Source organism: Anas platyrhynchos, chromosome 5 (assembly GCF_047663525.1).
Source record: "Anas platyrhynchos isolate ZD024472 breed Pekin duck chromosome 5, IASCAAS_PekinDuck_T2T, whole genome shotgun sequence".
NCBI classification, from domain to species: Eukaryota; Metazoa; Chordata; class Aves; order Anseriformes; family Anatidae; genus Anas; species Anas platyrhynchos.
This window is the reverse complement of record NC_092591.1, coordinates 39802857-39824969: the sequence shown is the minus strand read 5'-3', so window position 1 is coordinate 39824969 and position 22113 is coordinate 39802857. Positions and strand designations below refer to the sequence as shown.

Sequence of the window (22113 nt, the reverse complement as noted above, 5' to 3'; positions counted from 1 at the left end):
CCTCTTCCTCTTCCCAACAAACTTCAGTCAATCATACTTCTGCCACCTCTCCTGAAATAGATATACTGTGTTGGGAATGGAAATAATATACCAATTCCTTCATGAACATTTCCTTCCCTTAATCTCTTGCATCCCATAGTTTAAGAAATGTGACTCTAACCTCTTTGCCTTTCATAAAGAAAAAACATTTTTATCTACAGTGTCAATTATTAGTCCTCTTTTTGTGACCTACAAAAAACCTTGGGAAACAGCAAGGAACAAAACGGGGATTCAATCCCTTCTACCATTATTCAACAAACAACATTTTGTAAGGTTTTGAAGAAAAGAAGATCCATTGGGCAAATATATACAGTGAGCCCCAATACATTATATAGCATGAAAGAAAATATAAGAGACCTTATTGGCAGAGGGGAAATAACCAAAAAAACAGCACTCATTGTATTTAGTTATCTCAAATAGCAGAACCATGCTTAAGTACATCTACACCATGCTTTAATTTTAATTATTGTAGGGCCCTACAGTAATGTAGGGCATAAGCCTAAAGACTTTTATTTGGGAAGAATAACAACCTGCTATGCTTAAACCGTCAAAGGATACTGTATCACACTTCAACAAGAACCAAAACCCACCATCATCCTGAATGACAAGAACAGTGTCACAAAAAACATTCTGAATGTCATGCTGAGAAACATATCATACCAGGCTAGCTGTAGGATTGATTTTCTTTGTTTCAACTTTCTTCTCTGCAGTCAACTTGCTTACTGATTGCTGAGCCACTTTAATTCTGAAACAAGATATGTACAAAAGACATCTTTAAGTTCAAAGAAATTAAAACTGCTCTAAGTTTGCTTGTTATATACTTTATCTGTAAGAACCATCACCACCAACTTTTTTAGGCACATTAGCCAAACAAAAGGCTAATTACTACTCAAAGGCACTTTGTAAAGTACCAAAAAGTAGAACAGAGTACATTTTCAACTGAAGAGAAAATCAAAAGCACAGTTTGTCTGCATTGCTCACTGAAAACCCCACTAGGCAAACAATTTCTCCCTTCTTGCAGGATCTGGGTTTTATGGAATATCTTTCTCACCAAGACAGCTGCAGTATGAAGGCAAGATACTCCTCTGAAAAAAAACAAAAAAAACCAACAACAACAACAAAAAAACAACCACAAGCTAGCTGGCTAGGTCTTTTGTATATATAGTATATACTATTTTAGTGGGCCATTTGCCAGGCTACACATTTTATTTCCTTTGAAAACCTTGAAGTGAAAGCATCTGCCAGTTTTTTCCTCAATGTTTTCCCTGTTGCTTTACATGGAATTGCCTGGCCAGTCTCACTGATGTGGTGATAGGAGCAGGGGCAATTTAGAAGAGGTTCTTGCCTATGGATAGTTAAGGCAGTCTTGTGTACGTCTACATACCAATCTCCTAAACACACTACTGAGATCAGGGCAAAGATGATCACATTTGATTCCATTATTTCTATTCTTGCCTTTTGCTCTTAGGGTCTTGCAGACCCTAAATCCTTTGTTTCTGCTGGGATTCAATGAGAAGAACCCAATCAGAAGTTTTATCAAGAGAAAAAGGAGAAACAGAAATGGACAAAACAAGTCTTTTTTTTTTTTTTTTTTTTTTTTTTTAACAAAAGCATACTTCATTCTCCTCTAACAGAGAGGAAAGGGCAGGGGAAGTTATGTGCTAAACAGTGATAAAAAGGGAAGAAAATTCCTTGGACTCCTGAGACAGGATCTGGCCAGCTATCAGTGCCTTTAAAATGCTGATGTTCTAGACATCTACTTTACAATTCTATATAGAAATGTAGAGGGAAAGAAGTTGCAAGTCAGTTTTTACAAGCAAGAACTCAGCAACCCTGTTTTCACTACTGCACACAAAATCAGTCTTTTACTATAAACAACACATTTCTTGGCACTCTGGAAGTGAAAAATTGTATTTTCTTCTCTTATTTTTTTCCAGTAGTAGAAATAATTGTTATGGCCAGTCAAAAAGTATTTAAAATACCATGTCCAGTTCAAGCTACTTTCGACACACTCAATTTTTGAGGAATTTTGGAACAAAAGCAAAAAGGAAAGTGGATTATAGCTGCTATTACTGATACGTATTTCCTTGCTGTAACACTAGCAGAAAAACAGATTCTGGACATCTTTTTAAAAATACAGAACATATTCATAAGTTCCTCATTGTGTTTATCGAAGTTAAGTGTTGGAAACTAACATTCCTTGTCTGAGGTATGCATTTTAGAAGCTTCTCCTAGGTAGTTATTCGTGTTGTCTCACTTTTCAGTGCTTAAGAACAGCAGGAAACAGTTACACTACCTTTAAGTGATCTTATTTCCAACTCTGTTTAGCTACAACATTGATTCAAGCTGTAGCACACCCTCAAATATGCCAATATGAAATTACTATTCTGTACATTTTTAAACATATCTGTGCTCTTTTTAGAACGTAATTAGTTTTCCCTGTTTCCACAAGTAAACAACTAAGCTGCAACATACAGTCCCATCTTTTTACAGTTTTTTGTTAATCACTACAGTTTGCTCCTTTATGATAGATGACAGCAGCCACTGGACATGGCATGCCATTCCTCACAGCTAAAAAGTTTATGCAAAGATGATAAAGCATGTCAAGTGACAGTATTTGGGTTTAGTACAATCATATGGAGGGATCAACTTCTAAACTCTTCCCTATCTCCACCACATTTTTATTTTCTATCACATTTTCATCAGTCCTAGGATTGTTTTCTGAATAATTTTTAAACATTTAGTGTCTACATTTTCATCTGAAGGGAGAATTCTAGGGATTATAAACTTTTGGACTTGAAAAGAAAATTACGCTTGTCACTGATTTAGGCATTGCTCTGTGTATTTTATTCCATACTTGCACCACTGCCAGGAAACCTGGAATTTTTTAAATAGAATGAATAGTTTGGAATACAGAATAAAAATAAACCAGCTCACTAACATGATTTGAATCATGTGATATTTGGCTCATAAAAATGACAGACATTATATATTGCTCTTTGGTCTCCTAGGAAGTAAAGAAATCACTTGGTTAACATATGAGTGATAAGATTAGCAGGCATTCTCAGAAACATAAGTGCATAATTTAAGATGAATGTAATTCTTTGGGATTTTAAAAGTAAAATAGTTTGATTTTAACAAAACGATTAGCTCAGTAATTACATCAGTGAAACACCACAATGCAAAGGTGTCTAATAAATAAAAACGAATCTTTGTTACACATGGGTAGGATACTAGGACTGGTTATTGTGTCTGGAAGCACTGTCCTTGAAATGAGAAAAATGAAATGGTATGAAAACCATCCAAATTAAAAATCATCCATTTGTTTAGTGGCAGAAGTCTAATCTTTCCCTTGTTTCCTTTCATAATCTTTCCCTTGTTTCCTTTCATTCCTTTCCCTTGTTTCACTTTCATGAAAAAACTTTAGAAATGAACACGTAACTTACAAACACACAATATCCTTTATCTTCATCTAAAAATGAATGTGTGCATTACATTTGACTGACACTGTTACTGAAACAGGTAAGTAAAAATAAACAAATCACATAAAAACAATTATCTAGTGACTAGACAATTTTTGCTAATAAAACTTTGGTATGCCTCTGCTGTTCACTCTTTTTTTTTTTTTTAACTACCTTTCCCTAGCACAAATAAAAATAATTACATGTTTGTATAAATCATATAATAACGTAATTTTATTTGAAAAACTTTTCTTTTTTTCAGATTATACTTTCAGAAATATATTAAAATCAAAATAAAATTAGAGATAAGTTACAGAAAGAACTACGTATAAAGTACAATTAAAAGGATAGAACTAAACTAACAAATATTTTCTGATGTTGTCTTAGACACACATATTATGTCATTAGTCAATGTGCAAACATACCACACAATATGCTACTATTTTCAGTTACTATTATAAAGGTGTTCAAGGAAGTAGATATAGCTTATGAGAATTTATATAGATGTAAATTGTTTAACTTCTTACAAAAGTATAACTTCCTCAGCTACTTTTAATTCTTCAGCAACTACTTGTTCAAAGTTGAAGTAAAACAAAAGCTAAGTGACAAAGTCAAAATGTAAGTTAAATAAATATTCTATCAAATTTCCCTTCTTACTTGTAACTGCAGTTATATTAGATGATAATGAAGGCAACCAGTTTTAACATTGTATACTTTATAGAAATTTGATGAAAAAGAAAATAGTTTTTGAAAATAGAAGGAATGCCTTGAAGTCTTATGTCAAATACAAGGTCCAACAAAACATCTTAAGATGACTTTTAAAAACATTACTGAAATATTTACTACAGATGTACTGGACTAAGTAGTTTCTTAGTGAAAATGAGTGAGGTTTACAAAATATGGGCTTAAAATGGTTACTCACTTTATGCTACTTGAGCTCATTTGTTACTTACATGTTACTTGAAACACCACACAGAAGTTGGGAGAAGATGCAGAATTTTACATAGTAAAAGGGCTCCCTAGGGAGGTCGGGAAATCACTAAGATAGTACAATAACCAGCAGGAAAGACAACAGGTACTGATACATTCTGTAGATTTAGGGAAGTTCAGTTAATATACATAATTAATCTGACAAGAGTCTCCTCAAGTGCCTTATCCTTGAGAAACAGGAGCAGAATCTAGCTCTGAGACAGAGCTTCACAATTTTCAACTTGCAGGCATAGGCTGAAAAACGTGAACCAAACATCCCACCAACTACTATATATCCCTTTCTTCTGAGTTTTTGTTGTGTGAATGAATGTGCACAGGAGCAGCTCACATGAACAGGGCCACAAACATAAGGGAGAGTTTGGAGACGCGCAAAGGAACAGGTGGAACAAAAAGTTACTTTTTTTTTCCTGTATCAGTATAGAATAGCATAGGAAGATGCATTAGCTTGTGTAAAGACTGACTTGTCTTTACAGAAAACAGATGAAGATTTACTTCTGTCAGGGTCACCTCAGTGGAGGCTTGCTTTTCTAATGCATGTTTTATAATCTTCTCAAGCAGACTAGGCAATAAAATTGTAGATATTCCTCACACATTGTGTTTTGGGCAGTATTAATCAGTGAATGACATAACCTAGGTCTACTTACCATTCCAAGACATTAAACACTAATAGCTTTTGGTGTTTCAGTGTTTTTCAAAGGAGAAAAAAGAAGAATTAAAGAATGTGAATCAATTCAGCTTTAAAATCTGATTAGCTCCAATATGGATGCATTCAAAAGAAACACTACTCTCATTCAAAAGTGAGCAAAGGAGGTCAATATACCCTAATTAATAAAGAATATGTGGTGTCAAATGTAATACTGAGCAGGATGACACAGTACCACACAATATGGAAAACAAAACTGAATGAAGTGATAAAAACGTATTCTTAATTAGGGGAATCATGAGTCTAATATTGTGTATGGATCTTTACTATAATCAATGTGAATATAATTTATTTTTTTCCTGCCTGTATGTGGCAGGTACTGGCTTGAGTCAGACAGCAGAAGGTGTGAGCCTGCCCATTCTGTGCTCCAAAGCCCACAGTTAGGATACATAAAATCCCTTCTAAGCAAGCCAGTTGCTACTCAGGTATGTTCAACCCTTACTGGTGTGTGAAGACAGACAAAATTATCTGGTTCTCTCTCAACTCTTGATATTCTGGAATAATCCATTCTCTTTGCTGCTATAGCTCCTTCCCTGCAGCTGGTGGATTATGTGGATAGCTGAGGGTTATGAAATAGCTTGGAATGATCACTCCATTTGAGCTTTCCATGACTTGAAGTTCAAACTTCTCCCATAAGACTGTGCTGGCACAGGAACTATTGTGCAATTCAAATCTGATATGGGTGGAGATGAACAAGCAGGGGCAGCTATGGTTAACATCAAGTTTTCAACCTAGAGCCAAGCTGCATACCCACCTCAGATCCTTAAACTCAGCTAAACAGTGACTCCCTCTGAGAGACTAAGAAATATCCCCATAGCTCAAATACCTTTCATGTGTTATATGCCTTACTGCTCTCAGTCATACGATAATTTCTGTATGCAGACCATAAACTAATCCTTAAGCAACAGCACAGCTTCCTGAAAACACTGTAAGCCCATAAAACATGGCAGCCTACACTTCAGTCTTAAAATTTTAGAAGATGGATGCCTGTGTATTACCTGGCCTGGCACATTATTTGATGGAGTCCTTGGTTAGCTTAACAAAAAGGAGCCTTCTAACAGACTTCGAAGTTTGAACATAGTCCACTTCTATTACTGTACTGTACAATACAATTGGCTATTCAAGCTTTCAGTCAAGCCTTCTGAAAAGAACTTCATCATTATTGATCGAATCTTTAAACTGTATTTAGAATAAATGTTCACTAACTAATTCAGTACATACACAGCAAAACATATGTTCTCAGTGGAATTTGTCTCCAAAACCTCAAATTGCTAACACACTTGGTTTGCTTCTATTTTTTCCTGGATCTACTGACAGTATTTTGATTATCTGTTTACAGGTGAGAAATTTCAGCTCTGTAATCACAAGAAAAAAAAATCTAATTCTATGCCTTTATGAAAGCTGTTGCTAAACTAAAAGGAAACGATAGGCCAAAAAAGACTGCAATAGGTTAGATTAAAAACATGCTTCAGTCCATTTGAGCTTTATACTAGCAAATACCTAGGAGCATGTAAGGATAGCCAAAGCATTCAGTGATAATCCCCAGAATACTTCTGCAGCTGGAAACTCTATTCACATTTAACAGTCCTTCATGGATTTTTCTAATATGAATTTGTAGTGTCACCATTCAGAAGCAATGCAAACTTTTGACACCTGGGACATCTGGTGGCAATGTGTTCAACAGATTAAGTATGCCTACTGTAAAGATGCATCATTGCATTCGGCTTGAACCAGTCACTTGCAAGTTTCATTCGATGCTTTTCAGCTGTAGTATTAGATGAGGTATGTAATGACTATTTCACATTTGCCCTTCATGCCTGTACAGTTCTCTATTGCATCCTTTTCATTAGGTTCTTTTCCAAGCCTATAAATCCCACTTTATTTAAACAGTTCCTTATGCAGAAGCTGTTCTGTACCTGATCATTCTTTCTCTTCTCTCTCCATATCTTGCTGGAAAGGAAGAGATCAGAACTATGCATAGACAACCGTAGATTTATATAATGATTCAGTAATGTTTTCCGTTTTGTTGTACATTTGTTTCCTAATAACACTTAAAAAGAAACACTGCTTTTCTTTCCAAGAGCACGAGCCTTAGGGCAGCACCTTGCCAGATCTGCTGTATGGAAACTAGCCATTTCTGTTTTGCCACACAGGCCTGTAAATCATAATTATCTCCTTGATTTGTCCTATAGCTATACTTTAACCTCAGAAGCGTGTAAAATCTTCCTTTTTTTCTCTGTCTGCATTGCTAAACAATCTGGTACAACTTTTTATTAATTCATGTTGTAATTCATCAGCCATTTCAACTCTGCCTTTCTCACATAGAAAAAAGGCTACATTGGCCACCTAATTTCTACTGAAAATGCTTATAGAATGTAGCCATGTAGAATGCCACATTTTTCTTTTTTCTTCACTCAACCAGATAAGCAGATTTTATGATAGCTGGATGATGCCTTTTTTGCAGAGTTAGACTAATACTCAGTACAGTGTGTTCTGCCATAGTACACTTTGATCAAAATGGCTGCAAATCTAGATTCTCACCTTTTTTTTTATTCATTGTCTTAGGTGACAGACACATGACATTCAATAGACAAAGGTTTGTCCATTGGAATTCCATCTGGCTTATGCATTTTCTTATTCCAAGTACCTGTATAATGTTTTATGCTTTTCATTAATATGCTTGTAATGCTATATGCATTACAAGCATATATTATGATTTTCATTACTTTCCCCATTCTATGTCATTGAGTTGTGTGCATGTGCAGAGAATCATGATAGGTATTACGATAAGATAGGAAGGTTATGATTATAATATGTTAGAAGTGTTGGCACTACAACTGTATAACACAGCCTTATGTAAAATTTCCCCATTTCTAGAAGATATAGTTATGGAAATTCACTTTTAAAATCAAGTTATAACGTAAATCTGATAATCTAAAACTTGTATAACATCTTGAACCAAAGATTATTTTTCCTCCTTGGTGACTGTAATATTGAAAATGAAAATACAATTCAATTCCTCTGTGGCAAGTGTTTCTGTCAAGTTTCAGTCATTTCTAAGGTGCAAAATAGTCTCATAGATTAGCTTACTTGATGGTTAAAGATTCTAAATATTCTGTTGGCCAGCATTTTTATGAGCTTTTGCAATTCACAGGGTATCTCTTATGATCATGTGGTGTTACAAACAAGAACTCCCCAAACTTACTCTCTACGTGTTCTGAAACAGTGAACAACCAATACAACTCATTCTGTATTTAGTAAATTAACACCAGAAAAGAAAAAAGGAGAAAAGTATAGCCAACTCCAACTTACTATAATAAACAAATATTTACTGGGCACTGTTCAGTGTCTTTCTTACTGTTCAGACATTTTCCTCTTTAATATTAGCAACTTACACTGCTACATTCAGACCTTTTGCTTTTTGAATGTGTTACTGCTTTTGTACCAAAAAAGTCACTATAGCTTTTTTCACAAGATTAAGCTGAGACCATCAACATGCTTTGTGACAGAGATAAAATTCAAGAACGAAAAATGCGTTATAAAGGGACTTTTCAAAAATAGGACTTGCCCTATTTTAAAATGTAGCATGTATTTCTCTTCATTAAATAATGATCATGTCTTCTCCAGCCATTGAGACAAACTTTGTTTCTATTTTTTGTTTTCTGATTTCTGTTCCTGAGCTATGAAATGTTAATATATGTTCTATCTGAAAGAAATGGCTTAATCCAGTATGGCAACTATGCTGTAATCTTTCTTTTGTGTAAGATACATGGTATGTACAGTGTAAGCAATGAGAAAAATTATCAGCAATAATTCCTTTAATATGTAAGTATTGTTAATATGTAAGTATATTCCTTTAATATGTAAGTACATATGGAATATGTAAAGCATAAACATAATGATAATCCTTGTCACACTTATTCTGCAAAACATGCAATCACACTTTGTGATGAAAATAGTCACTACAAACTCCTTTGTATTTTTTCTATATTTATACTTTTCCCCTACATTGAGACTTGTCTAGAATATTCTCTTGAAATATACTTTAGCAGATCTCGAATGCTTTAATAGCTGAGGCAGGGGAAATTTAGGCTTGACATCAGGAGGGGGTTCTTCACAGAGAGGGTGGTTGCACACTGGAACAGGCTCCCCAGGGAAGTGGTCACTGCGCCGAGCCTGTCTGAATTTAAGAAGAGATTGGACTGTGCACTTAGTCACATGGTCTGAACTTTTGGGTAGACCTGTGCGGTGTCAAGAGTTGGACTTGATGATCCTTAAGGGTCCCTTCCAACTCAGGATATTCTATGATTCTATGATTCTATGATTTATGGGTAGGCATTCACATAAATTAAATGTATTCAAGTTGTTATTAATACACATTTGTTTTGATTCTGAATGCACAGACATACCCACTGAAAATAAAATGAATAGTCTAAAAAAAGGAAGCGAGACTGGAATTACATGTAATCTACCATGGTATAAGTGCACTGTTGCCAGAAAAATATACCTTCATTTTAGGCTTCAATTTGGCTAGTATCTCAAAACTTCATAAACAGAAGAAAGCAGAAAACTTGATGTACCTGGATGCACACTTACACTAAATAAAAAAGTTCCTTCGTTTCCTTTCAAATTTTCTTCATTTTATCTCTACAGTCATTTATTTATTGTATCTATCTAAGTTTGTTAGCTGTCTGCAATTCTGTCTTGCTTTTCTAAATGGTGTGCAAATTTTGTCCAGGAAAGAGACAATGATTCAACTATATCTTGCAGGCAGCTAATTCATTTTCATGGTAGGTTAAGTGCAGGACAGCTCAGTTAAAGTGTTTCCCTTACTTTACAAAAAAGCCTCATAGAAATCTAATTAGATTTCTACAGTTGTGTTACATTTAGCAGCCAAGTGGATTTTAGACAAAACAGGCTCTTGCAGCTGAGGTTGTCATTTTCTTAAAGGTGGTATCCTTTTTTCATGAAATTCAGATATTTTAAAGTTCCTGTTATGCAACCCAAAGTAGCTTGTTTTCAACATAAAATTTTAATTTTGGAATACATCTTTTGATTTAGTTTAACTATTATGAATTTTAAGCTAATATGTTTTTAATGATAGATTTGGTATGGCACACCATAATTAATGTTTTAATTTTCTGAGCTGTATTTACTACGAGAGAAATTAAAACCCAATACTAATATTAACATAACCCTATAAACAATGAAATCCGTATTTAGGTATCTACATTCTAATCTAATCTAATTTAGGTATTCTACAGTCTAATTCAGATCCATTTTATGCTTCTGCAGCTCATCCTGAAATTTGAAGAGTAAGATAATTGTAAAAGTATTTACATAATGATGTCAATACTTCAGTTTCAGAACCCAAGATTGAAAATATTGACTTATACTGTCGATTATTCCTCTTTAAAATTTCCTTTACAACAAAATAATTGGTTGAAGATAAACATTTTTATTTTTATTTTTTTAATTACAATCTGTAAAAATGCAAAACAAATAGTGAATCCAATTAATTAGCCAGTTAAGGAAGACAGCTGTCCATTCCTGTCATTCTAAGGTTTTTAGTTACCAATGTGCACAATGATTCTTAGCTTTCAAAATTTCTTGGACAGCAGTTCATCAACTGTTAATCTCATACTTCATAAAACAGGAACCTTTAAAGGTCATGACTTCACAGGACATTTTCAAATGATTAAGATAGTTTTCCCATCACTCTAATTTACTGAGGTTCTTCTTTTCAGTAGTACATTCAAAGCAATTTAGCATAATGAAAACAGCTCTTCTGCCATTCTAATTTACTTATTACACAAGGCTCCTCATTTCAGCAGCACATTGACTCAATGAATGACCCAGATTTTGAGTGTCAAGGACAATGCATTGTTCTTTTGACATTAATGAAACTTTACAAAAATAATTTGAAGTGAACTCTGAAAAAGAGTCTGTATAACCCAGAAAGTATCACTACTTTGAAAAAATATACTAACTGGCATTCTGCATTCTACTGATACTGATTTACATTTATGAATAGGACTAAGGGTATATATTAAAGGAACTGATGAAATATTAGTTACATTTTGATTTTTACGTTTTATTTAAATTGTTATTAAACAATAAGAAGTTCTCATCTCACCCCAGTAGGAAAGCACAGAACATAGTAGTTTACTTAGAAACAAAGATCTCTTGAATATTGTTTTAAGAAACTGAGTTTTGTTACGATTTCCAATATAGCATTAAAACATTTACAAGGGACTTTAAATCAATTTATCTGAAGGGAGAAATTGTATCCCACCATCAAGGTGCTAACTGCAGAAAAAAGAATGGATGTGTGATCTGGACTTTTTTTTTTTTAATCCATTCTTCTCCAAGGCATGACAATGTTAGCACTTTCTAGGTCTTTTCAAATGAATTGAGATATGGTAAACATGGTTCCCTTTTAGTGGAAGTGTTTTTTGTTTGTAAAAGATTTTTAGCTTCTTTAAGAAAATCAAGCAAATAATTGAAGGGTTTATATATATATTTTTTACTCTAACTAATAAAATCAGGAGTCTGTGGTGAGATCTAGCGGCAAGTAGTTTGATGTCCTCAGCAGGACACCAAAAGTCAGAAGTGGTGCTGTAAATCCAGTGTGGGGCTTCAACACAGTGCTAAGTGTGGCCTGAATCTCTGGGGCTTCCCTTTGATGCAAGTGCAGTATATTAACTGGAAAAGCATTCACTTTTATTTGTCTGTACTGTCTGCGACAGCAATATCGCCTCATTTAGGCTAGTTCAACATGAAAATGCACAGAGAAGCAATCTGTTACAAATTAGCACAGCTCCCCTTTCATTTTACTAGCTAGTAATTGGAAGGGGTTACAAAAGTGTAATTTATCAGATTATATGTGTTTATCTTTTTGTGGGGACAGCATGCCTTTGGTGAATTTTCCTACGCACCCTGAGGGAATAATCTTTCCTTGATGTCCATTAGATCTGAAAGAAAACAATGACGCCTGTGAAATATAGGAGTATAATTTGTTGGGTTTGAGAAGGAACAGTTTCCCAGACATCTAAAATGGTATTAATGACTTTATTAGAACCTTACCGCTCCTTGGAAATGCTTTTGCTCTCTCGTTTCCAAATGGTCTTGAAGTCACTGCAGAATTCGTACCACACCGTGAAAACATAGTTTGGTGTGATCTCCTTCTCACCAGGCTTTGGCTTTATCCCAAAGTATCCCACTGTTTCTTCAAAGCTATGATGGGGGGAAAAAGAAACTGTCAACACGTAAGACCACGGGGGAAACAGTTTCTCTGAGGACTGGTTCCTGATTCAGTAGTCAAGGCTGGTAATTACCGTAACTTCCCCTTAGCCTTGGAAATCATAGCAGCAATTCATGCTGAGTATAACTAACCTTCCAACACCTACCTCACTCTTAGGAGGTCAACTTACAGATGCATGAGCTATCATATAGACATGTCACATAGTCAAAACAATTTTAAACAGAAAAACTGGATTTAGTGTATTAAAGGAAATGCTATATTTTATCTATGTCTTTAATTTTGCAACGCTCCATAGAGAACTTATTTTGCCATTTATCTTTATTGAAGGACTACAGAAGAGTCATATGCCAAGTCAATTAAAAAATCTCCAGGTTAGGCTAGAAATAACGTTCAAGTAGTTAGGGAGAATTCTGAGTAGCAGCAAAAAAAGCCACTGTCTGTGCCAATACTCATTTTGCTAAACTCTTAGAGAAAATAAATCTCCTTCCAAGTGTGTAAATAAGCAGATAACAGCAATTATTTTTATGAAAATACATTGCCAATATTGTAATGCCCTTTTATTTTATAGTGTGGATACAGTATTGTTATGCAGCTGAATATTTTCAAAGTAGCCTTTTATAACAAAAGATACTTCTGATGGCATTTTAACTGCCTTTATGACATTGCTTTGTAAGATAAAATGAAGCAATTCACATTACTAGCGATACTATGTGGAGACTGATCTAAACAAAACAAAATAGTATGTTAATTTTTGTAAAGGTTGAACCACTTTTCTCTGCAAAGTGTATGTCACAAATCCTGTAAAATTTGGTGAAACTTACTAAAACTAATGCCATAATTTAAAAATAAAGGTAACAACATATTTCAAAATAATCCATTTTTCTTTAAAAAACAAACTTATTTAAACAAAGGAAAATTATATTCTTCTTTATAGCTGCCAATTGGTCCTAAATCTAAAATACAGGAAGTGTAAATATTGAACATAAAATAAATAAGAGGTATTTGAAAGATCTGTTAAGAGTCTCTCAACTATTAAACGGATGTCACTTGAACAACAGATGCAGCTTGAGGAAATACTTCTTTCTTAACTTCTACATGTATTTGCATAGTCCGTTGTATGTTTTTATATGGACTTGCCGAGGTCAGCATCAAGTATTAGCTGGGCTTGAAGAATACAAAGTAACTATCCAAAGACAGAGAAGATACCCCCCAAAAAGCAAACCAAAATTTACTCCAACTGCTTTACAAAGTAAGGAAGTTCAGACTTGAGATACGCTAGCCATATGCTCTGTTTTTTATTCTTTAAAGACACATACAGCTTCTAGGACATGTTGGAGAATATCCCGTATTGCTGGTAGTTTTTTAAATCCTTGTACATGATAACCTTTAATTTTCTCGCACAGGTTTTGCATGAGACATGAAAATATATTCAGTTAATTGCTGATCAACGGTAAAGGAATGACTGAAATGAGTACCAATAAGCCCATAATATTCCAAGTTGAAGGGTCCTGTAGTGAAACTACCAGGAGAAAGTAAATAAATAAATAAATAAGCTAATGCAGATTTCAATGTCTGTGTTAACCATTCTGGGATTTCAAACACTAAAAATACTAAAATGCCTTCATTGGTCATATGGTTAAAACAGTTCACCTCTACTGGACAGGGTGAAGGTGATTTTCATCTCCATTACACTCAGCTGGCAAAGTACTCCTCAGTTGTTCATACAACTTGACTAGGACAGCTGAGTGAGGGACAGTAGGACCAGAAACTTTCTTTGCAGGTTTGCTTCAGATAACAGCATCCCTATTAACATCATGATCTCTTCTTCCTTCCTAACTGAAACCTTCACTGTTCCAACTATACCTGTCCTGAATTCTGAATTCTTCTACACCCTCTCTTTCTTCCTCCTCCCCTCTCTGTGTTTCATCTTTGGATGTTCCCCAAGTAGCACCGTTTTGCTTTAATTTAGCTTGCTCTAGCTTCCTCTGCTGCTTTTTGACTTTTAGGAGCAACAGATCTTTTTATCAGTAACTTAAAATACTGAACATTCAGGTAGCATTTGTGAAACACAAACTCTTTATCAGACAACTAATTCCTTAAGTCAACTACAAATTAAGCATACTTTTGTACCCCTGAGTGTCTACTCTGCTTTAGAAAGGCTACAAAGCTAGAACATTAGAGCAACTGCACCAGAGAGGGAAAATTTGGAGGTAGGCAGAAAGTAAAGAGCCTCACCAGCTAATATTAGTCAACAGGTTCAGCCAACTTTCTGCCACCCTCTGCAGCAAATGGTAACAGTTCACCTAAGACTTGAATTGAGTTTGGGAGGTGCCTCTCTTCTGAATATCTAGGAAGATTGTCTCTCTTCTGATTGTCTAGATCACTCTTCTGATCTGGGTGTCTCAGTTAGGTCAAGTCACTCAGGGCTCAGAAATCTAACATAAAAATACAGACTGCAACAAATCTACCTTTAGACCATGAAGAATAAATATTCATTGAAGTTAAAAATCAATTTTATTGAACATATGACCATATACATTATGATGTAGAAAACTACTTTTTTCTAATATTCAGATGAAGAAACCTCATCTATTACTCTTTATCTGGATGCTCTTCAAAAAAAGCAAAAAAAATTGTTTTATAAGGTTTTCTTTAAACAGTCTTACAGCTGGTTTACATTTTATATGAATAGAGCAAAACAATCTCAAAATGTATGAGGATAGAAATTTTTCGTATGTGATAATGTGATATCTTTACAACTAAAAGTTTTAACAGCTAAAACTACCTTCATTGATATAAAGAGTTCCATAGCTAACACAAATAAGGTTAAAAGCAGATACTTCAATCTCAAAAAAAAAAAAGAAAAAAAAAGTGGTAATCAATATTTATTATAAATATTGTTTTATTAAACATTTTTTTAAATCTATTCAGAAATCAACTTATCTTACTTCTTCCCATATGTTGCCTCCAAAGGCCTAAGTAAGGAATAGATGTTCAGGCAACAAAAAACATTTAGATTTCATTGGCTTCTTAGTATACTGCATTCAATAGCTTAGGTGACAAAAAGGTTCTATGACACTGAAACACATTTTCAGTACATTAAGCAGTTAATCAGTTTTTACAATATTCTGTAAGATTCTGATTCAATTAAATGTTATGATTCAATGATTCAATTAAAATCTCAAACAGAAGACTGGGTAAAAATTCAACTGAACACTTTCCTGGAAGGCTACATAAGAAATGTTCAGAAAGTACATTAATTCTTTGAAGTTCAGATGCTTTTCTCTATTTACTCTGTTCCTAGATCAATAACATCTTTGACCAAAAATAAACTGTTAGAAAGCAGAAGCAAAAAACTTACTATTTTTGTGCATTTTCCAAACTGCTCTCTTCTTTTTTACGTTCTTCTTTAGCTGCCAATGAAAAACATTTCCAATACATAAATTACTCCCATAATGTTTTAGAGATCCTATGTATTTAACATTTCTTACATTCAAAATTGGATAGGTTGTACACTAAATATAACAAAAGTGGTAAAAAAATTACCAATTTTCAATTTTTATTTCTTGTACATAAATTTATGCTTTTTAATGTAGCAATAAGGTGTATTGGATTTTAAAAGTCATTTAAAATCTGATACTATAATATACAGAAATAGATATTTATCAAAATAAAACCCAAATAATTAGACTTGAGTTTCAGATTAAAAATAAATAAATTGCTGTATATTCATTTATTGCTGCAAAAACTTTCAGATTTAAATCCATTTTTGCAGTGCTAATAATTGAAAGTTGATGAACAGGTACTGAACATAGTTAACACCAAGTGTTCCATATAGCTATCACATTTTGTTCAGGAAGTTGGTAAATAAAAACACATGTACTAAGTTTTGAATGTATGGTATGTACATCATTTTTTGAAAAAGAAGCCAAGAGTTTGAAATACAGTCAGTGAATGTGAACCCCTCTGTTACAGAGTGCTGACATGAACTACTTAAAGGGATTCAATTTTCAAAGGATGGGCATTCTCTGCTTTTGAAAATGTTTCCTGAGCTGGATACTCAAGCAAAAGCATATTTTTTTACAAAAATGTTGATCAATTCTTCTTAATTCCATGTACAGTATAGTCAATTTAGCTGCAGCAGAATACTACAGATGTATACAAATTACTGAAGGGGTAAAGTTATTCCTATTCCATAACAGAAAAATTATTTATGTGAAATGTTAATACAAACAGAATTCAGACATGGTAATGATACCAAATGAAGAATTGTATCTTCAGGCTGCTCAGTCTATAGAAGTGCATACATTGGTTGAAATACAGTTACAAACTTTTTTTTTTTTTTTCATACAAGGCCACTGATCCAATTTCATGACAGGGGTACCCTCACAGAGATCCATACTAAGCTAAAATCACTTAAAAAATGGTTTACTTCACAGCACTGCTGCACATGGACAAAACAAATTAAATTCTACATATATATTGAGTGAATGTGTTGTAGATACTTATTCAAGTATTTCATTATGGCAACAGTAGAAACAATGTTATGTGTCCTGTGTCAGGAAAACAATGAATTCTATACCATTATATTATCCACCTCAAATCTTGGTGGCAAGACAGCTATGACAGAAGTTCTCTTTTATGTGTTTGTTTCGGGCTCCTGAGAAATTCAACTCAAGTTAATCTACTATACTTAATTCATTATTTCCACAGCTCTCATATATTTTTTTTATCATTAAAAGTAGAAAACGTGAGAATTCTGATAGTTCATCCTGATACAAAATTAACTACAAAGATGATGAAAATCTGAACTATGTATAAAACTGTATGCTTTATGATTACACTGATAACTTCTTTCTGGTTGTTGAGGAGATCAAAAAACATTTAGTAAACCAAAATCCCCACATAGCTACATTCAGAGCTACAGCAGAAATCCAGTATCATCAGTTCAGTTCCCTGATACAACTGCACATAAGCAAGAACACAATGACAAGGATAGCATGATTATAGGCTTATATAACTATAGGTTATATATAGGTTATATAACTACAGGTGGTAAGAACCCACTTACTGGTTTTTTTAATCTCGTAAGAGCAGAGTAAGGGAAGACAGAGGAAAGACATTTTAATTTATTATAGAAATTGGAAAAAAGGTGTGACTTATAGGAAAGAACATGCAAAGTTTACATTAATATGACAGTGTGTTTGTTTGCATACCAATATAAGGGAAAAGAGGAAGCAAGAAAGTAACTGTATTATATGTATGACTGTTTTCCACACCTTTAGCTATAATCATGTCTACCCAATAACTACTTAAAAGCATTACTTTGAAATTAAGATTTCAGACAGTTTTGAAACACATGTTTTGGAGATGTGCACCTCAGATTAAATCTAACCCAAAGTTTGGATCTCTGTTGTATACATAGTGGCATTAGTCTCTGTTATTTCAAACCACAGATCCAATCCTACCGCACCAAATCACAATATAGATACAGATATACATTGCAAAATACAGATTTTTTAATCTGCAATTTTGTAATGTGTACAGATTACTCATAGGTCCTTCAAAATGACTTACCAGAAACTGTATTTGGTAAGGTGACACCCTTCTGTCTGCCCTTAGTCATTAGGCTTGACTACCTTTGAAAATGAAACTGCCAAATGTAGTTTGCTGTCTAGTCTCATCTCCAAATGCAGGTTCTTAATATACTCTTCTGTTTGAATTTGGTTAAGATACTGAATAAAGTCACAGACCCTATCTTATGACTAACAGACAATGTTAATGAATATGCTTTCTTCTAATACAGATATGAAAACCAGGATCAATGAAGAATTTTTATCTTTCTACAGACAAGAGTTCTGAAAGGATAACATCTACTGACAAAATATTCAGATCTAATATGCTGCTGGAATAATCTTTTGCAATACAAACAACTATAACAAAATTGGCCTTATTCATCCTGCTATCTGTATCTAGCTAACAGAATAAGAAAATAAATGGAGTACAATCTTATGAATTTGCCTTATGAACCTCAGATATTTCTAACAACTTCTTTTTACTGAAATACAGAAGTAAGCATTTGAAGAGTCATGATCCTGTAACAATTCTAAGAGTGAAGTGGTAAGGGGAAAAAAAAACAACAAACAAACAAAATACAAACAAACTTTATTTATTAATGATACATATTCTGCTTGCTGAGGATAAAACAGCATGCCAAACGCTATCTTGAGAAATTATGAGAAAATATTTATTTTTAATGCTTCTAATAAGTGCACAGCAACTCCCAGCTACAACAGAACTAAGATCTTTTCATACATCTGGCTGCTAAGAAATAGTTCCCCAAAGAACAAAAGAAAGTAAATATTGGATAATGACACAGACTGAACACTGGAGAAGGCCAGTAAACAAAAGACAAAAGCAGAAGGATGAGACAGCTTGCTCCATGAGTGGAGGGCAAAGAAAGAAAAATGCATGGACACAACTGTGTAAAACTATGAGTTACACCTGGACTGCTAGTCAATATTTTTAACACCGGGTGGAAAAGTCTTCTGGCATTTCTCTCTGATACTAAGTATATGAATGCACGTAAGAAGAATAATTCAGAAATATCTACTGATTTAGTTGTGCCCATTACACTCACTACAGCTTTTTCATTTTTCAATATCTTATTATTTTCAGAATTAAAAGATCTTGTGCATAACCTTTTATAATTTTTACAAACATTCTGGAGAAATGAGAACCTTCAAAATTATGAGAATGACCAGAGAATGTGCAGTTATGGTATAGAAATCATAACTTAGTTTTTTATTTCAAGGCTGAGTTAAATATGCTTCATGTATATTTAGAGACTAGCAAATTATAGTTTTTTTGTTTGTTTGTTTTTTGGGGGGCGTGGAACTACCTTAAAACAAGGCTTTTTTTTTTTTTTTTTTTTTTGTTCCAAGTAAGGAAATGGGTCTTTTCTGACTTTTCCAACCAACCACACTTACATTAAAACAGAATCTGGGATAAGACATAGTCACAGAAAACAAGCAAAACCAAACAAACAACACAAAAAGAAACAACCCTAAACATGCAAAACCAAACCAAATCCCCTAATGATATTCCTCTCTGAACTTTATAGAGCTTGGACAGTGAGACAAAAGACAGGACATTTCCTAAGCATACAAGAACTCACATTCACCATTAGTCAAGACTAAAACTCTTAAGCAGTTATGCCAAAAGAGAGCCAAAAGAAGCCCACACATAATTTGTGAAGATAGGAATGTATTAACCCTTTAAGCAAGGGTTGAATAAGAAAGGTGTATACCCAGAGAAGCTCGGATGGGGTTATCTTTCCAATGTGCTAAATGTCACATTCTGTGGCATTACAGAAGTAAGGAGAACAAGCAACAATTGTTCTAATTTTCTTTTTAAAGCATGAAGACATGCCACCATTTGATAACAGATCCAAATCTCTTCGAAATTATGCATTGCAGGTATACTTGGATATCAGATGTTGAGGTCAGAAGACTCTATAGTTAGAAGTACGCTATATATGTCTCCATGCTCAAGTACAATCATCATACAGTCATCTGAGCCATCCCTGAAAGTGTTTAAGGCCAGGCTGGATGGGGTGTTGAGCAATCTATCTAGTGGGAGGTGTCCCTGCCCATGGCAGGGAGGTTGGAATTAGATGGTCTTTAAGGTCCCTTCAAACCCTAACTATTCTATGATTCTATGATAAAAGAGAAACATCTTCACAAATGTATTTAATCAAGGACTGTGCAGGGTGAGAAAAAAGGTCAAAGAAGGCCTTCTAGATAGATACACAGACTAGAGAGGATCATTAAAAAATACACGTTCTGCTTTCATACAAAATTCTAGACAGGTTTAAAATCCTAGACACTACAGTAATATAAAGAACAGCAGGTTCTACAGCAGGATGGATTTAGTCTCCCTTGTTTTTGCTTTCAGTAGAACTGTTACCAGTGAAACCTTCAAAACAAATTTCATTTTTAAGCAACCCTTTATTCAAGACACACACTAGGTGTGAAGTCTGGGGAAAAAGACCTTTCTCTTCTCTTTTAACAGCACTACCAGAAAGCACTCTTTTCTCCAAAAGAGTGTGTATAAGTGTGTATATATGTATATATATATTAGTATAGCCAAAGCATTCAGTCACTTGATTTATCATGTTAATCTGTAGTTTTCAATGCAGTATGAGATTTTATTGATTAGATGACGCTATCAGAACCACATGCATGTTGCTAACAACTCATGCACAACATCCATTCAATGCTTTTATTATTAGTGTTACCTTACTGGCTAGAAAAAGAAAGGGTGCTGCATAAAAAGGCAATCATTAAAATACATTGCAAACTATCTAAGTGAACGACCTGCATGCTGTAACACATGAAAATACATTTAATTACCTGACACTGCCAAAATCTCCTTTCTTGAAATGTGAATTTTAAAGGAATGAAATCAAAGGAATTGAATATTTTAAACAAATTAACAGGTATCAAGTGCAAATAATAAAATATTCATGGACATACACATATGAATGCAAGAGAATGTAAAATCAGAAAATGGAAAGAAAGCCATAATCTGTACTGCATTTTGAAAACATGGATCAATTGACAAGAATAAGTATAGTACTGAGGATATGCTATTGGGATAAAATTTTACATTCCACATAGACTGAATGCAATTTCAGAATGGTTCATTTGCTTTCAGAAAACACATCATAAGCATTGCTATATAGGACATAAAATTTCTCAGACATGGTGCTTACAGAAAAAAATGAATATAGTTATTTCAGACACTTATGCTTTTCATTTTAATGATTGAAAGCCTTTCCCAATAAATTTAAAAAATTTTAGCAAACTATGCAGTGTCAGAAATCCTAAAGCATGTGTCTATTCTGTTGTAGGAAGAGATATACTCATGAAAAATCTATGTATCTAGAGCTATGCATAGGGACTGAAGTTTCTACTATTTATGCATTATTATGTTACTTCTGCATTATTTCCATACAAAATAAATCTTACTATTTAAGAATTGACTTCGAAAATAAATATAGCGAACAGGAGAGAATATTTAGTGTAAGACATTTTCCAGTTTAATTTTGATTGTATTCAATTTCAAATTTGAACAATTCATACTTAATATGACTACAATTTGCTCCACTCTGGTTCACCATTCTCATGCAGGAGCTTTTTTGTCTTATAACAACAACAAAAAAATCACCACAAAACCTTAAGTGTCCTATGTACACAGTTCAAGCAACTAATTTTTCTAATATGTATAATCTGATTAGCTTTCTTTAGCTTGTCACTAACTTCTAATTTGCTGTCTTTATGAACTCCTGAAATTTGACAGACAACCTGGAAAGTACATGTAACTATTTCATTGTATGTCTAATACAGTTTTTCTATTCCAGCATACTAGAATCAACAGATCCTTCTTTTATGGTATTGGTTAAGCAAGGAGGTCTGGGAGCAATGGAACAAATGAAATTTGGCCTATTATTGATTTGTATTTTAGAGTTAGTTCCCAGATGGATTCATTAACATTTAATTAAGGGTTGAGTTCATGATACAGCCTTTCTCTCCCTAGAAGGCTAATAGGGTCACTCTTCTCTGTTTAGCCACGTATTTTTATTGAGATTTTAG

At 33.8% G+C, this 22113-nt stretch overlaps 1 protein-coding gene across 1 annotated transcript in view; it reads right to left on the bottom strand.

Annotated features, from left to right (window-relative positions):
* Positions 1 to 22113, bottom strand: part of LOC101793866 (formin) — a 150277-nt gene that overhangs the window by 9359 nt on the left and 118805 nt on the right. The window contains exons 14-16 of the mRNA XM_072038908.1: positions 15819 to 15870; positions 12280 to 12429; positions 700 to 784 (exon numbers count right to left, since the gene is read on the bottom strand). Of these exons, the coding sequence (XP_071895009.1) occupies positions 700 to 784; positions 12280 to 12429; positions 15819 to 15870 (287 nt within the window). The remainder of the gene's footprint in view (positions 1 to 699; positions 785 to 12279; positions 12430 to 15818; positions 15871 to 22113) is intronic.